This window comes from Strix uralensis, unplaced genomic scaffold, assembly GCF_047716275.1.
Source record: "Strix uralensis isolate ZFMK-TIS-50842 unplaced genomic scaffold, bStrUra1 scaffold_37, whole genome shotgun sequence".
Taxonomy (NCBI): domain Eukaryota; kingdom Metazoa; phylum Chordata; class Aves; order Strigiformes; family Strigidae; genus Strix; species Strix uralensis.
In genome coordinates, this window is record NW_027436711.1 from 58,044 (window position 1) to 76,273 (window position 18,230).

At 54.3% G+C, this 18,230-nt stretch overlaps 1 protein-coding gene and 1 long non-coding RNA gene across 3 annotated transcripts; both read right to left on the minus strand.

Moving 5' to 3' along the window:
* Window positions 1-9,178: 9,178 nt before the first annotated feature.
* Window positions 9,179-13,940, minus strand: LOC141938454 (uncharacterized). Of its 2 annotated transcripts, XR_012627295.1 has the most exons (4): window positions 13,067-13,940; window positions 12,562-12,747; window positions 10,651-10,718; window positions 9,179-9,478 (listed from the first exon to the last, which is right to left on the minus strand). It is a non-coding gene; the product is annotated as an uncharacterized LOC141938454 (long non-coding RNA). The 2 variants fall into 2 exon arrangements; XR_012627294.1 differs by lacking the exon at window positions 13,067-13,940 and having other exon boundaries at window positions 12,562-12,980.
* A 426-nt stretch (window positions 13,941-14,366) lies between these two features.
* Window positions 14,367-17,396, minus strand: LOC141938453 (uncharacterized). Its single transcript, XM_074857328.1, has 2 exons — window positions 15,650-17,396; window positions 14,367-14,979 (listed from the first exon to the last, which is right to left on the minus strand). The coding sequence occupies exons 1-2, from the start codon at window positions 17,078-17,080 to the stop codon at window positions 14,974-14,976; spliced, it is 1,437 nt and encodes a 478-aa protein (XP_074713429.1). The 5' UTR covers window positions 17,081-17,396; the 3' UTR covers window positions 14,367-14,973.
* Between the last annotated feature and the right edge of the window lie 834 nt (window positions 17,397-18,230).

The window sequence follows — 18,230 nt, forward strand, 5'->3', positions numbered from 1 at the left end:
AGGTCGTCGCCTGTCTTGTGGGGGGGCGAGGTCATCGTCTGTCTGGGGGGGGGGGGCGAGCTCCTCGCCTGTCTTGGGGAGGGGGTCGATGTCGTCGTCTGTCTTGGTGTGGGGGGGGTGAAGTTGTCGCCTCTCTTGGGGGGGGGGGGCGATATCGTCACCTGTCTTGGGGGGGGTGGGGGGGCGAGGTCGTCGCCTGTCTGGGGTTGGGGCGGGGGCGATGTCGTTGCCTGTCTTGGGGAGGGGGGGCAAGGTCGCCTGTCTTCGGCGGGGGGGGAGGGCGATGTCGCCTGTCTTGGGGGGCGGGCGATGTCGTATTCTGTCTTTGGGGAGGGGCAAGGTCGTCGCCTGTCTTGGGGGGGGGGCGAGGTCATCGCCTTTCGGGGGTGGGCGGGGGGAGCGCGACGTCTTCGCCTGTCTTGGGGGGGGGCGTCGAGGTCGTCGTCTGTCGTGGGGGGGCGGATCGAAGTCATCGCCTGTCTTGGGGGGCGGGGGCGAGGTCATCGTCTATCCTGGGGTGGGGGGTGGGGGGCTGAAATCGTCGCCTATCCTGCGGGGGGGGCCTGAAATCGTCGCCTGTCTTGGGGTGGGGGGGGGCGAAGTCGTCGCCTGTCTTGGGGGGGGCGGGGCGATGTCGTCGCCTGTGTTGGGGGGGGGGGCGATGTCGTCGTCTGTCTTGTGGGGGGGGCAAGTTCGTCACTTGTCTTTGGGGGGGGGCGAGGTCGTCGCCTGTCTTGGGGAGGGGGGGCGATGTCGTCGTCTGTCTGGAGTGGGGGGGGGCGATGTCGTTGCATGTCTTGGGGGGGGAGGGGCGAGGTCGTCTTCTGTCTTGGGGGGGGACGAGGTCGTCGTCTGTCGTGGGGGGGGGGGTCGAGGTCGTCACCTGTCTTGGGGGGCAGGGGCGAGGTCATCGTCTATCCTTGGGGGGGGGTGGCTGAAATCGTCGCCTATCCTGCGGGGGGGGCTTTGTCGCCTGTCTTGGGGTGGGGGGGGTGAAGTCGTCGCCTGTGTTGGGGGGGGGGGCGAGGTCGTCGTCTATCCTGGGGGGGGGGTGGGGGCTGAAGTCGTCGCCTGTCTTGGGGGGGGTGGGTGCCGATGTCGCCTGTCTTGGAGGGTGGGGGGCGATGTCGTCGCCTGTCTTGGGGGAGGGGGGGGCAAGGTCGCCTGTCGTGGGGGGGGTGGGCGGCGAGATCGTCGCCTGTCTTGGGTGGGGGGTGGGGTCCGAGGTCGTCGCCTGTCTGGGGTTGGGGCGGGGGCGATGTCGTCGCCTGTCTTGGGGGGGGGGGGCAAGGTCGCCTGTCTTCGGCGGGGGGGGAGGACGATGTCGCCTGTCTTGGGGGGCGGGCGATGTCGTATTCTGTCTTTGGGGAGGGGCAAGGTCGTCGCCTGTCTTGGGGGGGGGGCGAGGTCATCGCCTTTCGGGGGTGGGCGGGGGGAGTGCGACGTCGTCGCCTGTCTTGGGGGGGGTGTCGAGGTCGTCGTCTGTTGTGGGGGGGGCGGATCGAAGTCATCGCCTGTCTTGGGGTGGGGCGGATGTCGTCGCCTGTCTTGGGGGGCGGGGGCGAGGTCATCGTCTATCCTGGGGTGGGGGGTTGAAATCGTCGCCTGTCTTGGGGGGGGTGGGGGCCGAATTCCTCGCCTGTCTTGGGGGGGCGTGGGTGCCGATGTCGCCTGTCTTGGAGGGTGGGGGGCGATGTCGTCGCCTGTCTTGGTGGGGGGGGGGGGCAAGGTCGCCTGTCGTGGGGGGGGGTGGGGGGCGAGGTTGTCGCCTTTCTTGGGGGGGGAGGGGGGGCGAGATCATCGCTTGTCTTGGGGGGGGGGCGAGGTCGTCGTCTGTCTTGGGGGGGGTCGAGGTCGTCGTCTGTCATGGGGGGGGTGTCGAGGTCATCGTCTGTCTTGGGGGGGGGGTCGAGGTCGTCGTCTGTCTTTGGGGGGGGGTCGAGGTCGTCACCTGTCTTGGGGGGCGGGGGCGAGGTCGTCGTCTATCCTTGGGGTGAGGGGGCTGAAATCGTTGCCTATCCTGGGGGGGGGGGCTGAAATTGTCACCTGTCTTGGGGTGGGGGGGGTGAAGTCGTCGCCTGTGTTTGGGGGGGGGGCGAGGTCGTCGTCTATCCTGAGGGGGGGGTGGGGGCTGAAGTCAACGCCTGTCTTGGGGGGGGTGGGGGGGGCGAAGTCCTCGACTGTCTTGGAGCGGGGGGGGCGACGTCGCCTGTCTTGGAGGGGGGGTGGTGCCGAGGTCGTCGCTTGTCTTGGGGTGGGGGGGCGAAGTCGTCGCCTGTCTTGGGGTGGGGGGGGGGTCGAGGTCGTCGCCTGTCTTGTGGGGGGGCGAGGTCATCGTCTGTCTGGGGGGGGGGGCGAGCTCCTCGCCTGTCTTGGGGAGGGGGTCGATGTCATCGTCTGTCTTGGTGTGGGGGGGGCGAAGTCGTCGCCTGTCTTGGGGGGGGGGGCGATATCGTCGCCTGTCTTGGGTGGGGGGGGGGTCGAGGTCGTCGCCTGTCTTGTGGGGGGGCGAGGTCATCGTCTGTCTGGGGGGGGGGGGCGAGCTCCTCGCCTGTCTTGGGGAGGGGGTCGATGTCGTCGTCTGTCTTGGTGTGGGGGGGGTGAAGTTGTCGCCTCTCTTGGGGGGGGGGGGCGATATCGTCACCTGTCTTGGGGGGGGTGGGGGGGCGAGGTCGTCGCCTGTCTGGGGTTGGGGCGGGGGCGATGTCGTTGCCTGTCTTGGGGAGGGGGGGCAAGGTCGCCTGTCTTCGGCGGGGGGGGAGGGCGATGTCGCCTGTCTTGGGGGGCGGGCGATGTCGTATTCTGTCTTTGGGGAGGGGCAAGGTCGTCGCCTGTCTTGGGGGGGGGGCGAGGTCATCGCCTTTCGGGGGTGGGCGGGGGGAGCGCGACGTCTTCGCCTGTCTTGGGGGGGGGCGTCGAGGTCGTCGTCTGTCGTGGGGGGGCGGATCGAAGTCATCGCCTGTCTTGGGGGGCGGGGGCGAGGTCATCGTCTATCCTGGGGTGGGGGGTGGGGGGCTGAAATCGTCGCCTATCCTGCGGGGGGGGCCTGAAATCGTCGCCTGTCTTGGGGTGGGGGGGGGCGAAGTCGTCGCCTGTCTTGGGGGGGGCGGGGCGATGTCGTCGCCTGTGTTGGGGGGGGGGGGGCGATGTCGTCGTCTGTCTTGTGGGGGGGGCAAGTTCGTCGCTTGTCTTTGGGGGGGGGCGAGGTCGTCGCCTGTCTTGGGGAGGGGGGGCGATGTCGTCGTCTGTCTGGAGTGGGGGGGGGCGATGTCGTTGCATGTCTTGGGGGGGGAGGGGCGAGGTCGTCTTCTGTCTTGGGGGGGGACGAGGTCGTCGTCTGTCGTGGGGGGGGGGGTCGAGGTCGTCACCTGTCTTGGGGGGCAGGGGCGAGGTCATCGTCTATCCTTGGGGGGGGGTGGCTGAAATCGTCGCCTATCCTGCGGGGGGGGCTGAAATTGTCGCCTGTCTTGGGGTGGGGGGGGTGAAGTCGTCGCCTGTGTTGGGGGGGGGGGCGAGGTCGTCGTCTATCCTGGGGGGGGGGTGGGGGCTGAAGTCGTCGCCTGTCTTGGGGGGGGTGGGTGCCGATGTCGCCTGTCTTGGAGGGTGGGGGGCGATGTCGTCGCCTGTCTTGGGGGAGGGGGGGGCAAGGTCGCCTGTCGTGGGGGGGGTGGGCGGCGAGATCGTCGCCTGTCTTGGGTGGGGGGTGGGGTCCGAGGTCGTCGCCTGTCTTGGGGAGGGGTGGTCGAGGTCGTCGCCTGTCTTGGGGGGGGCGATGTCGTCGTCTGTCTTGGGGGGGGGGGGGCGAGGTCATCGTCTGTCTTGGGGGGGGGTCGAGGTCTTCGTCTGTCTTGGGGGGGGCGCCGATATCGTTTGTCTTTTGGGGGGGCGGGGGGCGATGTCGTCACCTGTCTTGGGGGGGGGAAGGCGATGTCGTCGCTTGTCTTTGCGGGGGGGCAAAGTCACCTCTCTTCCGGGGGGGTCAAGGTCGCCTGTCTTCGGGGGGGGGTGGGCGAGGTCGTCGCATTTCTTGGAGGGGAGGGGGCGCTGTCCTCTGTCTTGGGGGGGGGGTCGATGTCGCCTCTCTTGGGGCGGGGGCGAGGTCGTCGCTTGTCTTGGGGGGGGGAAGGCGATGTCGTCGTCTGTCTTGGGGGGGGGGCGAGGTCATCGCCTTTCGGGGGTGGGCGGGGGGAGCGCGACGTCGTCGCCTGTCTTGGGGGGGGGCGTCGAGGTCGTCGTCTGTCGTGGGGGGGCGGATCGAAGTCATCGCCTGTCTTGGGGTGGGGGGGATGTCGTCGCCTGTGTTGGGGGGGGGGGGGCAATGTCGTCGCCTGTCTTGGGGGGAGGGGTGGGGTGCGAGATCGTCGCTTGTCTTGGGGAGGGGGGGCGATGTCGTCGTCTGTCTGGAGTGGGGGGGGCGATGTCGTTGCATGTCTTGGGGGGGGAGGGGCGAGGTCGTTTGTCTTTTGGGGGGGCGGGGGGCGATGTTGTCACCTGTCTTGGGGGGGGGAAGGCGATGTCGTCGCTTGTCTTTGGGGGGGGGCAAAGTCGCCTCTCTTCCGGGGGGGTCAAGGTCGCCTGTCTTCGGGGGGGGGTGGGCGAGGTCGTCGCCTGTCTTGGGGGGGGGGAAGGCGATGTCGTCGTCTGTCTTGGGTGGGGGGGTCGAGGTCGTCGTCTATCCTTGGGGGGAGGGGGGCGATATCGTCGCCTGTCTTGGGTGGGGGGGGGGTCGAGGTCGTCGCCTGTCTTGGAGGGGGGTCGATGTCGTCGTCTGTCTTGGGTTGGGGGGGGGCGAAGTCGTCGCCTGTCTTGGGGGGGAGGGGGGGCGATATCGTCACCTGTCTTGGGGGGGGTGGGGGGGCGAGGTCGTCGCCTGTCTTGGGGCGGGGGCGCGAGGTCGTCGCCTGTCTTGGGGGGGGGCGCCGATGTCGTCGTCTGTCTGGGGTTGGGGGGGCGGGGCGATGTCGTTGCCTGTCTTGGGGTGGGGGGGGCGATGTCGTCGCCTGTCTTGGGGGGGGTGGGGGGGCGATGTCGTTGCCTGTCTTGGGTGGGGGGAGGTCCGAGGTCGTCGCCTGTCTTGGGTGGGGGGAGGTCCGAGGTCGTCGCCTGTCTTGGGGGGGGGGGGTGGGGGGCAATATCGTCACCTGTCTTGGGGGGGTGGAGGGGCGAGGTCGTCGCCTGTCTTGGGGGGGGCGATGTCGGCGTCTGTCTTGGGGGGGGCGGGGGGCACCGATGTCGTCGTCTGTCTTGGGGGGGAGGTCATCGTCTGTCTTAGGGGGGGTTCGAGGTCGTCGTCTGTCTTGGGGGGCAGGGGCGAGGTCATCGTCTATGCTTGGGGGGGGGGGGGGCTGAAATCGTCGCCTATCCTGCAGGGGGGGCCTGAAATCGTCGCCTGTCTTGGGGTGGGGGGGGGCGAAGTCGTCGCCTGTCTTGGGGGGGGCGGGGCGATGTCGTCGCCTGTGTTGGGGGGGGGGGGCGATGTCGTCGTCTGTCTTGTGGGGGGGGCAAGTTCGTCGCTTGTCTTTGGGGGGGGGCGATGTGTGGGGTGCGAGATCGTCGCTTGTCTTGGGGAGGGGGGGCGATGTCGTCTGTCTGGGGTGGGGGGGGGCGATGTCGTTGCATGTCTTGGGGGGGGCGAGGTCATCGTCTGTCTTGGGGGGGGGGGGTCGAGGTCGTCGTCTGTCGTGGGGGGGGGGGTCGACGTCGTCCCCTGTCTTGGGTGGCGGGGGCGAGGTCATTGTCTATCCTTGGTGGGGGGGGCGCTGAAATCGTCGCCTATCCTGGGGGAGGGGGGCTGAAATTGTCGCCTGTCTTGGGGTGGGGGGGGTGAAGTCGTCGCCTGTGTTGGGGGGGGGGGGGGGGGCGAGGTCGTCGTCTGTCTTGTGGGAGGGGGGTGGGGGCTGAAGTCGTCGCCTGTCTTGGGGGGGGGTGGGTGCCGATGTCGCCTGTCTTGGAGGGTGGGGGGCGATGTCGTCGCCTGTCTTGGGTGGCGGGGGCGAGGTCATCGTCTATCCTGGGGTGGGGGGTGGGGGGCTGAAATCGTCGCCTATCCTGCGGGGGGGGCCTGAAATCGTCGCCTGTCTTGGGGTGGGGGGGGTGAAGTCGTCGCCTGTGTTGGGGGGGGGGGGGTGAAGTCGTCGCCTGTGTTGGGGGGGGGGGGCGAGGTCGTCGTTTATCCTGGGGGGGGGCGGGGGCTGAAGTCGTCGCCTGTCTTGGGGGGGGTGGGGGGGCGAAGTCCTCGCCTGTCTTGGAGGGGGGGGGGCGACGTCGCCTGTCTTGGAGGGGGGGTGGTGCCGAGGTCGTCGCTTGTCTTGGGTGGGGGGGGGCGATGTCGTCTGTCTGGGGTGGGGGGGGGCGATGTCGTTGCATGTCTTGGGGGGGGCGAGGTCATCGTCTGTCTTGGGGGGGGGGGTCGAGGTCGTCGTCTGTCGTGGGGGGGGGGGTCGACGTCGTCCCCTGTCTTGGGTGGCGGGGGCGAGGTCATTGTCTATCCTTGGTGGGGGGGGCGCTGAAATCGTCGCCTATCCTGGGGGAGGGGGGCTGAAATTGTCGCCTGTCTTGGGGTGGGGGGGGTGAAGTCGTCGCCTGTGTTGGGGGGGGGGGGGGGGCGAGGTCGTCGTCTGTCTTGTGGGAGGGGGGTGGGGGCTGAAGTCGTCGCCTGTCTTGGGGGGGGGGTGGGTGCCGATGTCGCCTGTCTTGGAGGGTGGGGGGCGATGTCGTCGCCTGTCTTGGGTGGCGGGGGCGAGGTCATCGTCTATCCTGGGGTGGGGGGTGGGGGGCTGAAATCGTCGCCTATCCTGCGGGGGGGGCCTGAAATCGTCGCCTGTCTTGGGGTGGGGGGGGTGAAGTCGTCGCCTGTGTTGGGGGGGGGGGGGTGAAGTCGTCGCCTGTGTTGGGGGGGGGGGGGGCGAGGTCGTCGTTTATCCTGGGGGGGGGCGGGGGCTGAAGTCGTCGCCTGTCTTGGGGGGGGTGGGGGGGCGAAGTCCTCGCCTGTCTTGGAGGGGGGGGGGCGACGTCGCCTGTCTTGGAGGGGGGGTGGTGCCGAGGTCGTCGCTTGTCTTGGGTGGGGGGGGGCGAGGTCGTCGTCTATCCTGGGGGGGGGGGGGGGGGGGGTTGAAATCGTCGCCTGTCTTGGGGTGGGGGGGGGCGAAGTCGTCGCCTGTCTTGGGCGGGGGGGGGGGGGGGGGGCCGAATTCCTCGCCTCTCTTGGGGGGGGTGGGTGCCGATGTCGCCTGTCTTGGAGGGTGGGGGGCGATGTCGTCGCCTGTCTTGGGGGGGGGGGACGAGGTCGTCGTCTGTCGTGGGGGGGGGGGTCGAGGTCGTCGCCTGTCTTGGGGGGCAGGGGCGAGGTCATCGTCTATCCTTGGGGGGGGGGGGCTGAAATCGTCGCCTATCCTGGGGGGGGGGGCTGAAATTGTCGCCTGTCTTGGGGTGGGGGGGGTGAAGTCGTCGCTTGTCTTGGGTGGGGGGGGGCGAGGTCGTCGTCTATCCTGGGGGGGGGGGTGGGGGGTGGGGGGGTGGGGGCTGAAGTCGTCGCCTGTCTTGGGGGGGGTGGGGGGGGCAATGTCGTCGCCTGTCTTGGGGGGGGTGGGTGCCGATGTCGCCTGTCTTGGGGGGGGGGGGGGCGGTGTGCCGAGGTCGTCGCTTGTCTTGGGTGGGTGGGGGGGGGGGGGGGGGGGGGGGGCGAGGTCGTCGTCTATCCGGGGGTGGGGGGGGGGGTTGAAATCGTCGCCTGTCTTGGGGGGGGGTGGGGGTCGAAGTCGTCGCCTGTCTTGGGGAGGGGGGGTGCCGATGTCGTTTGTCTTTTGTGGGGACGGGGGTGGGGTGAGGTTGTCGCCTGTCTTGGGGGGGGGGATGGGGTGGGGGACAACGTTGCCTCTCTTCAGGGGTGGGGGGGGGCAAGGTCGCCTGTCTTCGGGGGGGGGGATGGGCGAGGTCGTCGCATTTCGTGGGGTGGGGGGGGTGATGTCCTCTGTCTTGATGAGTGGGGGGGGTGCGCGGTGTCGCCTCTCTTGGGGGGGGGGGGGGGGGCGCGAGGTCGTTGCCTGTCTTTGGGTGGGGCAAAGTCGTCGCTTGTGTTGGGGGGGCGATGTCGCCTCTATTGGGGGGGGGGGGGCGGTGTCATCGCCTGGTTTTGGGGGCGGGGGGGTGAGGTTGTCGCCTCTCTTTGGGGGGGGGGGGGGCCGAAGTCGTCGCCTGTCGGGGGTGGGGCGTGGGCCCATGTCATCGTCTGTGTTGTGGCGGTGCTGTCGTTGTCATCTCTCTTGGGGGGGTGATGTCGGGAAGTAGTTGGCTACATGCAATAGCGATATCATTATCCTAAACGATGTGCTTTAGTTTCCTGTGAAAAACAAAAATGCTACTGGGTTCGCTTCTTTTCTAGCAAGACCACGCACGCGACCTAACTTCTAACAAAACCATGTTCTAGATAGGAGTAAAGAACAAAGCAGAATTAGATCCTATAAGATTTCCTTCTCAGAAATACCACAGGCTGCAATATAAATTATTTACTGCACATTGCCAACAATTCAGAGTGACCTTGACATTCTGACTAACTCCCGTAAGAGTCCCAAAGGACAGAATAGACAAAAAACCACGGAATTGCATGACATGTATCAGAAACTGTATGAACCAGCCTAACTAACACCTAAGTTGCTAGAACAAAAATAAATTGCAAAACATGACAAACACCCCCACAGGAGATTTATCGATAACATATGAAGGTGATCCTCTTCTCTGAAAAACTCCGGAAGAGATCTAAGCTGACGACACACGTCTTTGGGATACCAGATACCAAATAAAGACATGTGATAAGATGGAAAACAAATAGATGGCTCTGGAGCACAAAGATGGTTTCAGAAAAGGTTCTGGCAAAACGAGAGGCATTGTCACGGAGATTAGAGAGACCAAAGAAGTCTCCGGGATGCAACGAATTCAAAAGGGAATCGAACAAAGTAGAGATGTCCTCAGGGGGCTGGGGAACTGAATGGAGGTGCACCGAATGGATGGGAGGACAGAAAGACCGACTGGGGTAACAGATGCGGATGCAGGAAGGGTTCCAAATGGAAAAAAGGAGCTCAAAGAGCCCTCACGAGAGCTTGGCAATTGGAGCGGAGCAGTCCTGAGCGGGCCTTGGAGACCAAAGAAACCTTGGAGATAACAAAGGGGAACTGCAAAGGGGATTTCAACAAAGTACAGATGTCATCAGGGGATGAATGAAGGCATGCTCAACGGTTAAAAGTGTGACTCAAATTCTTCCTTGTATTCATGATACAAGTCTGGGACTTCACAATGAAAACACCAAAGTCAAACAAACAAACAAAAAAAAAAAATCATACCTTCAGCATGAAAGAGATTGCTATTACCATCTAAAGCTAGGATTTAGCCAGTGTAAGCACAACACCCAGTGTTTCCAGTGCCAAGCTCTACACTGCGTGTCAGCTGTCAGAGAGGCAAGGGGGGCTGGAGCTCGATGCGCCAACTGTCAAATCAAATAGACGAAAACACCAACTTTTCAGTTTATTTTTTAAATAAATTTCACTCATGGATGACTAGCAAGAAATGCATGTTCATACATTAACTATAAGCTATTGAACAATCCTCTCTGTTTTCTAAGTAATTTGAGTCAAACTAATGCCTTATTATGAAAGACAAGACCTACTAGATCTTTCCTCGAGATAATTTTTTGGTTGTAAGTTAGGGCATCAGTTCTGAAACACTCCTTCCTATTATGGGAGGATTTTATAGTTACCACTGCAATTAAAAAAAAAACAACAAAACCCTTTTCCCCCATAAAGTTTGTGGCTATATGGCATTCTCCTAGGAGACTTTCATAGGTCTTCGTGTTCCACAAAAGTTCTTGTCAAAGCTAAAAATTTTGATGGTGGTAGGTCAAGGCAAGGTTTCCACGATGAAATTTTCAGTGAACTTTGCCTAATGATCACTGATTTATTCCATCTTAAGAAAGAATAACTGGGGTTTTTTCCCCTTAAACATAAATGGATTCAAGGACATGTTACATCAATTTCCTTCCTTTTACAGCCAGGCAATCTCAATAAAGCTGAACTGTGAATCGTACAGTATCTGTGGTCTAAATTCAACTTAGAAATGGTTTCACCACTTCTTTTTGAAACATAGTACACATTTATCTTGGACCAGTTTGTTAATGTGTAGAAATTAATATTTTGGTTTTAACAACCAAGTCAAATATGACACTAAATCAAAATTTTTGAAAAGTACGAAGGAGGAGTTACCTGTTCACCAATTCTAACTTTACAATGAACACTGAAAATGCAGTCAGTGTGGCTGTTGCTTAACAATCACAAATTTTACAGGTGAATCTGAAAACTAGCAGGCTCTGCTGCAAACGTTTGGTTCTCTGAGATGCTGATCTATAAAAGACCTCTAACAAACTACCGCAGCCTTAACAGACACTTAGTTTACAGTTTAACACCTGTAACAATAAAATAATTAAAACAGGACTTTCAACAACATAGGTAATGGCACATAACTTGGAATTATAAAGTGACTTTAACCCCCTACGATGACATCTTAAAAAGTATTTGGATACAGAACTTCCAAGCTCACCTTAAGAGGTCAACACATTAACTCTTAGAGAAGTCATTCGCCGTTGACAAACCTTGTACTACTCACCCTTAAGACTCACTGCAGTATCAGTTACATTAACTATGAAAAACACATCTCCTTGTCTTTCCAATGAACTGTTCCATTTGAAGTTTTTGACAGCCAAGATACACAGGAAGTGAAAAGAAAGTGAAAGTCAGTCAGCATTGTTCAACATCATTTTAATCTCCACCAAGGGAAAATAATATAAACATGTTAACACAAACAGAAAATGTTTTGGAAAAGACCATATGGTACTATGACAGGGTTTTAGTTTATAGAAATGTAATTTATAATTTTATAAAAAATATATGAAAGAATAACATCTTTCAGTAACATCAGACAGTATAGAAAAAATAAATCTCAACATTAGTTGTACTCTGATGGTCCTTCTAGTAAGAAATTTAAAAGTGCTTTTCAATAACAGCGTTACAACTCAAGATTCGTGCAATATGTCAAATCTGTTTTAAAGCAGATATTTATAGCAATTATGCAAGTTCTTACAATCAACAAAGCCCAATCTAAAAATTAACACTAAGTGAGGTAAGTATTCTAATTAGAATTAAACATTCCTTAAACAGCTTACACACCAATTCTACTGCAAGGAAAATAGTGGTGCTCCTTCATAGAAAGGCTCAAACCTAAATATGACGTGAAACTTACACTACAAACCAGTGAATACTTGGAATTTAAAAAAGCTCTTGAAAAATATACAGTTTAGTATGTTTACAACCCAATGCTACAAACAGTACCTAATGCAAAATATACCAGCTTAAATAAACCCAAACTTTACAGTTAGTGTACTGAATTTGCTTTTGAATACACTATTTTGTTCCGAAGTCCTCCTAGAAGCTCCCATATAAAGTTAGCACATTAACTTAATGTAGAAATTTCACTGTATTTTTATCTGTAAATATGAACAATTTGGTTACAAACTATGACTGCAACTATGAGTACCGTTACTCTTCAGGCAAGTGAAAAACACAGCACTAGTTGGGGGGAAAAAAAAAAAAATCAAGATTTACTCTTCCCTGTTTTATACATGACAAGCTGGCAATAATAAAAGATACCCTATAGTTCTACAGGTTTTCTGCAGGAATTTGCAGAACTCTAAAACCAGTTTTCATTTTATTGTAGTTTCTTTACTCTGTGATTTACAAGTAACTATTGCCTTTTATATGCAGGAGGCAAAAACTAGACTGCTAATGCTGAGCCCTTATGGCTCATTTGCATATGGAGCCAAAGGCAGTTCATATTTTATTTCTCAAGGTGTTTATAAGCAGGATTTAAGTCACTATCAACAACAGGAATAAAGTATAAATTAATGAACTTTCATTCTAATAGGCTATGGCTTAAAAGGCTACCAACTGAACTGTTTTTTATAGTATTGCACTGAACTTTAGTATTGAACTGACAGTTGAAGCCCGCACAGAACCCATTTTATAACAATATTGCAATAAAAAAAGCAATCAATAAAATGCAGTATCTAAAAAAAATGCCAGTAGTTTAGTCCTTTCTCCCACCACAGTCTGAACTGCATCATCTGAAATAGGTCTGGGACAGTCTTTGGATACCAGCTACAAGTTCTTTCAACATAACAGACAACCCATAACAATAAGAGAAGCAATCAGAGTTTTCTACAGTAATATTATAAACTGAAAGACAGTACCCCTGAGTGTATGTCTCAAATACCTTAGAAGGACTTGTTGCCTTTGCTCAAGATAGCTTCAGAAATTAGACACAATTATTCTGTGACTGCATATTATCTCTACTCTGTTATTTTACTGGCACGTTGAGTCCTTTTTAAATATATTAACCCTGATAATGATGTGGAGACTTCCTGCTCCTAAACCAGGAAGCTGCTTCCTAAAATGCAGTAAGTTGTCATTGCAGTGACAAGTTGCTTAAGGCTTTAGTAGAGTCTCTAATCATCTGTTCTACCTTGGGATTTCCAGCTCCACTGGTTGCCAGCTCCTTGTCAATAAGCCCCAGGTCAGGCAAGTCGGGGATGGAATCGGCAACAATCCGCACTGTCCTCTTCTGGTCACCTCCAGGTGTTCCCATCAGGATTGGGATTCTGCGGCTTCTGGCAGCCTCGAACACAACTTCACCTCTCTTCACAATTCCCTGTGAATTTACAACAGTTAAAAAAAAAGTAGTGATACAAATACAGTATTTTAGTTCTAGCCTGTAGTTTACAAATATGTACTGAACGCTTGATAACGGATTAAGCCCTACATTTTACAAGGCAAATAAAAAAATCATTTAGAAGTCCTGTTAGCAGATTTACATGCACAATCATTAAAAAAAAAGGGAAAATCAGCAAATCAAAAATCCCTGAATTGGTTTTAGAGGACACAACAGATGTATAAATTTAGTATAAATTCCTAGAAGAATTCTTGCTTAAAAGCCATAAAGTCTGACTACAAAGTTTAGAATTACTCACCCTATTTTACAGGTGAGGAATTGAGACTAAGAAAGATCGTCTGAATTCAAAGTGCTTTAGTTTGTGCTCAACTTGCATAGCACCCTCTGACAAGTTTAGCAATTTGATCCAAGATTTCACAAACCTACAGAAGAACCAAAAATTCAAATCAGAGTTTACATGTTCACAATCGCTAGCTGAATTCTAAGCTTTCAGTTTCTTTAATAAAAAGGCTAATACTGAAAGAATCTATGGCTGAAGGGGGAGTTGCAGAATATAAGTATGGTAAATCCATAAAAAGGAAAATAAATTCTAAATAACCTCTTACTAATAGAGAAAGGTATGGAATTGAAAAGTAACAAAGGTTGCTGACCAAGAGATACTGTACTGTCATTGAACCCATACAACAGAAGACTTTGAGCCTCTTGGATTTCAAGTACATGTGGGGAAAATAATTCAGAAATAAGTGAAAACAGAATTCAAATCTACTTCTGTGGAAAAAGTAGAAGCAGAGAGTCCCAGAGATACATAGGAGGCATAAATAATCCATTACAGCTCCTCAAAAACAAAAGACTAACAACATAATAGACAACTGTTTACAACGGACAGCTCAAAATTTAAATAACATCAAAAGCGGGACAAAGGGAAAGGGATTAAAATACAATCAAAAACAAAAAAATTAAGGAAGCAGAGCAAAAGCGTTACAACAAAATGAATATGCGCTACTCTGACTGGTTAGAGGAGGACTGTTAATACATCAAGAAATATTACCCTGCCATTAAAAAAAATTAGACCACAAACAAATGGTAGAAGGAAAGAATAAAATTCAAATGTAGCTGAAAAAATATTTTGTAAAACCATACAACAGTAATGGGTTTTGTATAGTTTGACACAGCCCTGTAAAAGAACAATGGGAATAAGGAATAATAACTGAAAAATAAGAGAAAGGGAACTGAAGAATTATCTTAGGAACAGATCCTTAAAGGAAGTAACAGCACTACAGAATGAGCCGTGTGTCCCTTGGGAACCATGGCGGGAGGCAGCAGACATGGTACCACACAAGGACTGGAAGCAGTCACCGTTCACAGGAGCCTGACCGCCTCATCCCTGCTCCAGCATCTTTAGTGGCTGAGCCTGGACGAGCTGAGGGGAAAACATGCGGGCTTATTCCAGCATCTGCCTGTTACCAAGAAAGAAAATACATCAAGTGACAATGACAGCCCGACACCATTCCCACTTACAAACAAAGGGAGACTTACCTGCTACGCCTCAAGTTTTCTGGCTATAGCCTCAAGCACCAAGAAACTATCACTCATAGCACTCTGAGGAGGCATAATTTTGAGTAGAATTAACCCTGTGGCGTCCATCTTGCCATTTTATTCCCAAGAACTGAATCTCCTGTGCTGGTCCCTTGATCTTGCTTTTCTTTATGGCAAACCCAGCTCTCAGAAGAATCTCAATTACTTTTCGTCCTTTCTTGAACACTTCTTCTGCCTTGTTGCCCCACACAATGATGTCATCGATGTACTGTAGATGTTCAGGGGCATCACCCTTTTCCAGTGCAGTTTGAATTAGTCCATGACAAATAGTGGGGCTGTGCTTCCACCCCTGGGGCAGTCGATTCCAGGTATATTGGACACCCCTCCACGTGAAAGCAAACTGTGGCCTGCACTCTTCTGCCAAAGGAATTGAAAAGAATGCATTGGCGATGTCGATTGTGGTGTACCACTTGGCTGCCTTTGACTCCAGTTCATATTGGAGCTCTAACATATCTGGTACAGCAGCACTCAGTGGTGGCGTCACTTCGTTCAGGCCACGATAGTCTGCTGTCAACCTCCACCCTCCGTCAGACTTTCGCACTGGCCATATTGGGCTATTAAAAGGCGAATGTGTCTTACTGATGACACCTTGGGTCTCCAGTTGACGGATCAGTTCTTGGATGGGAGCCAGAGAGTCTCGGTTCGTGCGATACTGCCGTCGGTGCATGGTCCTCGTAGCAATTGGCACCTGTTGTTCTTCAACTCGCAACAGTCCTACAACAAAAGGATCTTCCGAGAGGCCAGGCAGATTAGACAACTGTTTGACTTTCTCTGTGTTCACACTGGCCACACCAAAAGCCCATCGGTATCCTTTTGGGTCTTTGAAATACCCCCTCTTGAGGTAGTCAATGCCCAAGATACAAGGGGCTTCTGGGCCAGTTACAATGGGACGTTTTTCCCACTCATCCCCGGTCCAGCTAACCTCGGCTTCCAGTACTGACAGTTCTTGATATCCACCTGTCACTCCTGAGATCCAGATAGGTTCTGCCCCTCTATAACCTGATGGCATTAATGTACACTGTGCCCTGGTGTCGATTAAAGCCACATTTGATGTGCCAGGCCATCGAATCCACACTGTCCAATACACCCGATCATCCCTTTCCTCCTCCTGGCTGGAGGCAGGGGCCCTCTATTCCTGTTCTTGGTCAGAGTATTCACTGTCTGACCCTTGCTGTGCCAGGCCGGAGACTCCTTCATCAGGGCCAAGGGAGGTGATCTCAGTCTTCCTGTATCTGGGAGATCGCTGATTACTTTCTTGCGGTTTCACACCAGCTACATTAACAACCTTCTTGGATGTCTTCTTGGCAGGGGTCTTTCCTCGCAATTCATGTACACGAGCTTCCAACTTGAAGGTGAGTTGACCATCCCACTTCCTCATGTCCTCCCCCTGGTCACGCAGGAAGAACCAAAGTTCGCCACGTGTCATGCGCCTAGGTTTCCCTTTCCCTCTGACTGGGGTGGAAGAGAACTGATTTCTTGGGGTGCTCCTGACATTTAAGGCACTCGCCCGTAGAGATGAGGAGGTACCAAGACTCTCTTCAAAGTTCTGAAGCCAGGAAGAGACTGCCTCCACAGTTGGCGTACATCTTAGTCCTTCTCCCACATCCATTTCTGGATAGTACATCGCAGCCAAGCCAGCAGAATACGAGGATGGTGCACCTTTAATCACCTTCCTCCACATGGCCCGTGTGCACAGGACATCCTCTGGATTTTTAGGGGCTTCATCATTATCTGGATCACCATAGATGACTTCCAGCACTGCTAATTCTCTCAGGTACTGCACACCTTCATCTGCAGTAGTCCACTTCCCTGGGGAGTTGTCCGTAAGATCTTCCTTGAAGGGATATCTTACTTTAACACTTGAAAGGAACCGTCTCAACAGACTGCAAATTCCTGTTTCTTTTCCAATTCCCCTTTCAATTCCTCGATCTCTAGCAAGGGAACCCAGCTGTTGGGCTTCCTTACCTTCCAGCTGCTGAGCATCAGCCCCATTATCCCAGCATTGAAGCAGCCAGGCAGCAATCCGCTCACCCGGCTGGCGGCTATAGTCTTTCCGCAGATCTCGCAGTTCTGATGATGTCAGGGACCGGGTAGTTTCTGCCTCCTGTTTGAGCTCTGTTATTCCCTCTTCTGACCCCTTTGCTGAAGGACCCGCTTCTTCCTCTTCTTTTTCGTCCCTTATTAATTGAGGGTATGGACCTGTTGTTCTCCTTGTCCACTGTTTCTTTTTTACTACTGGGGCAATCTCTGCTGTTATTGTTTTTGTTTGAGTCCCCATCTCCACCACAGTCCTTTGAGAGCACTGAACTGCAGCTCGATAAGCACAGGCCAGGCCCCAGTACAGCGCTAGGAGTTGCTGATTTTCATCGGGATAGACAAGGCACCCTTCTATCAGGTGTTGTGTCAATTTTGCGGGGTTGCTTGCCTGTTCAGGGGTAAGATCCCAGGCTACAGGAGGTGATAACCGTCCTAGGAATCTGCCCAAATCCTTCCACTCCCCCTGCCACCCAGGGACAGGCCGCCTCAGGGCACATTTTGGTATTCTCTCACCCAAAATTTGCCTTCTCTTACACCAAAAACCTAATGAGCTCCACACAGCCCACAATAGGCAAATAGCATCAATGAACAGTATCAAAGAGCTAACATAAGAATTAATAAGTACTTCGGGAGCTTGCAGAATAAAACCACTCATGATGTTCCCAATTTCTTCCAGCATGTTCCCGAGCTTAGCAAAATAAAGAAAAGCAGAGCAATAAACAAACCCGTGACCAGCACAAGAGCTTGTCGCTTACTAACTGCTATAGCTATAGCACAATTAATATAAACTGCCGTTGTCCCGCCCCACGTTGGGCGCCAAAAAAGACTCTGGTGGTTTGACCTTGGCTAAATGCCAGGTACCCACCAAGTCGCTCTATCACTTCCCCCCCCCCTTCCCCTTTTTTTCTCAACAGGGCAAAGACGGGAAAGAAAATAAGAAAGGAAAAAAAAAACCCAACCCTTGTGGGTAAAACAACAGCAGTTTTAATTTAAGCAAAGCGAAGCAAAGGTCCGCGTGCGGAAGCAAAAAAAGGAAAACAGATTTATTCTCTACTTCCCATTAACAGGCGATGTCGGGCCTTCTCAGGAAGCAGGGCTCTGATACGCGTAGTGGTTGCCTTGGAGGACGAAGGGTGACCCCACCCCCTTCCTCCTTTCTCCCAGCTTTATACTGAGCAGACGTCATATGGTCTGGAATATCCCTTTGGTCAGTTGGGGTCAGCTGTCCTGGTTGTGTCCCCTCCCAAGATCTGGCCCACCCCGTCCCACTGTGGGGGGGGGAAATGTCAGAAAGAGCCTTGGTGCTGTGTAAGCACCACTCAGCAGTAGCCACAACACCAGTGTGCTATCAACACCCTGCCAGCTCCCAACATAAAACACAGCACCATGAGGGCTGCTACAGGGGAAAACCAATTCTGGCTCAGCCAGACCCGGTACACTCACAAAGCAGGACAGAAAAGCAGCACTTGGCACCCTACTTAACCCTTGCCATCTAAAAATGCAGAATTGCTTTAAATAGGATGGTATGCTTTGATTTGTCACAATGATTATGATTACATTTATTTTCTGCTTGCAGATATTATTATTAAAAAAGACATTTCATTTCAATGTACGTATAAAATCAAAGGAGAAAAGAAAGGCAGTGTGCCTGATTTAATTACTGTCCTGGTTCTTTCAGTAAACGATGGCTGAGCATACCAATATGAATAAGGATTTGTAACTAAACGTCACACTGTAATTATGAAAGAGCAGGAAACTGAGATACAGACTGTGATCCTAACTGCTCCATGATAACCATATGAACGCGTATCACTCCAAGTATTCTTTCA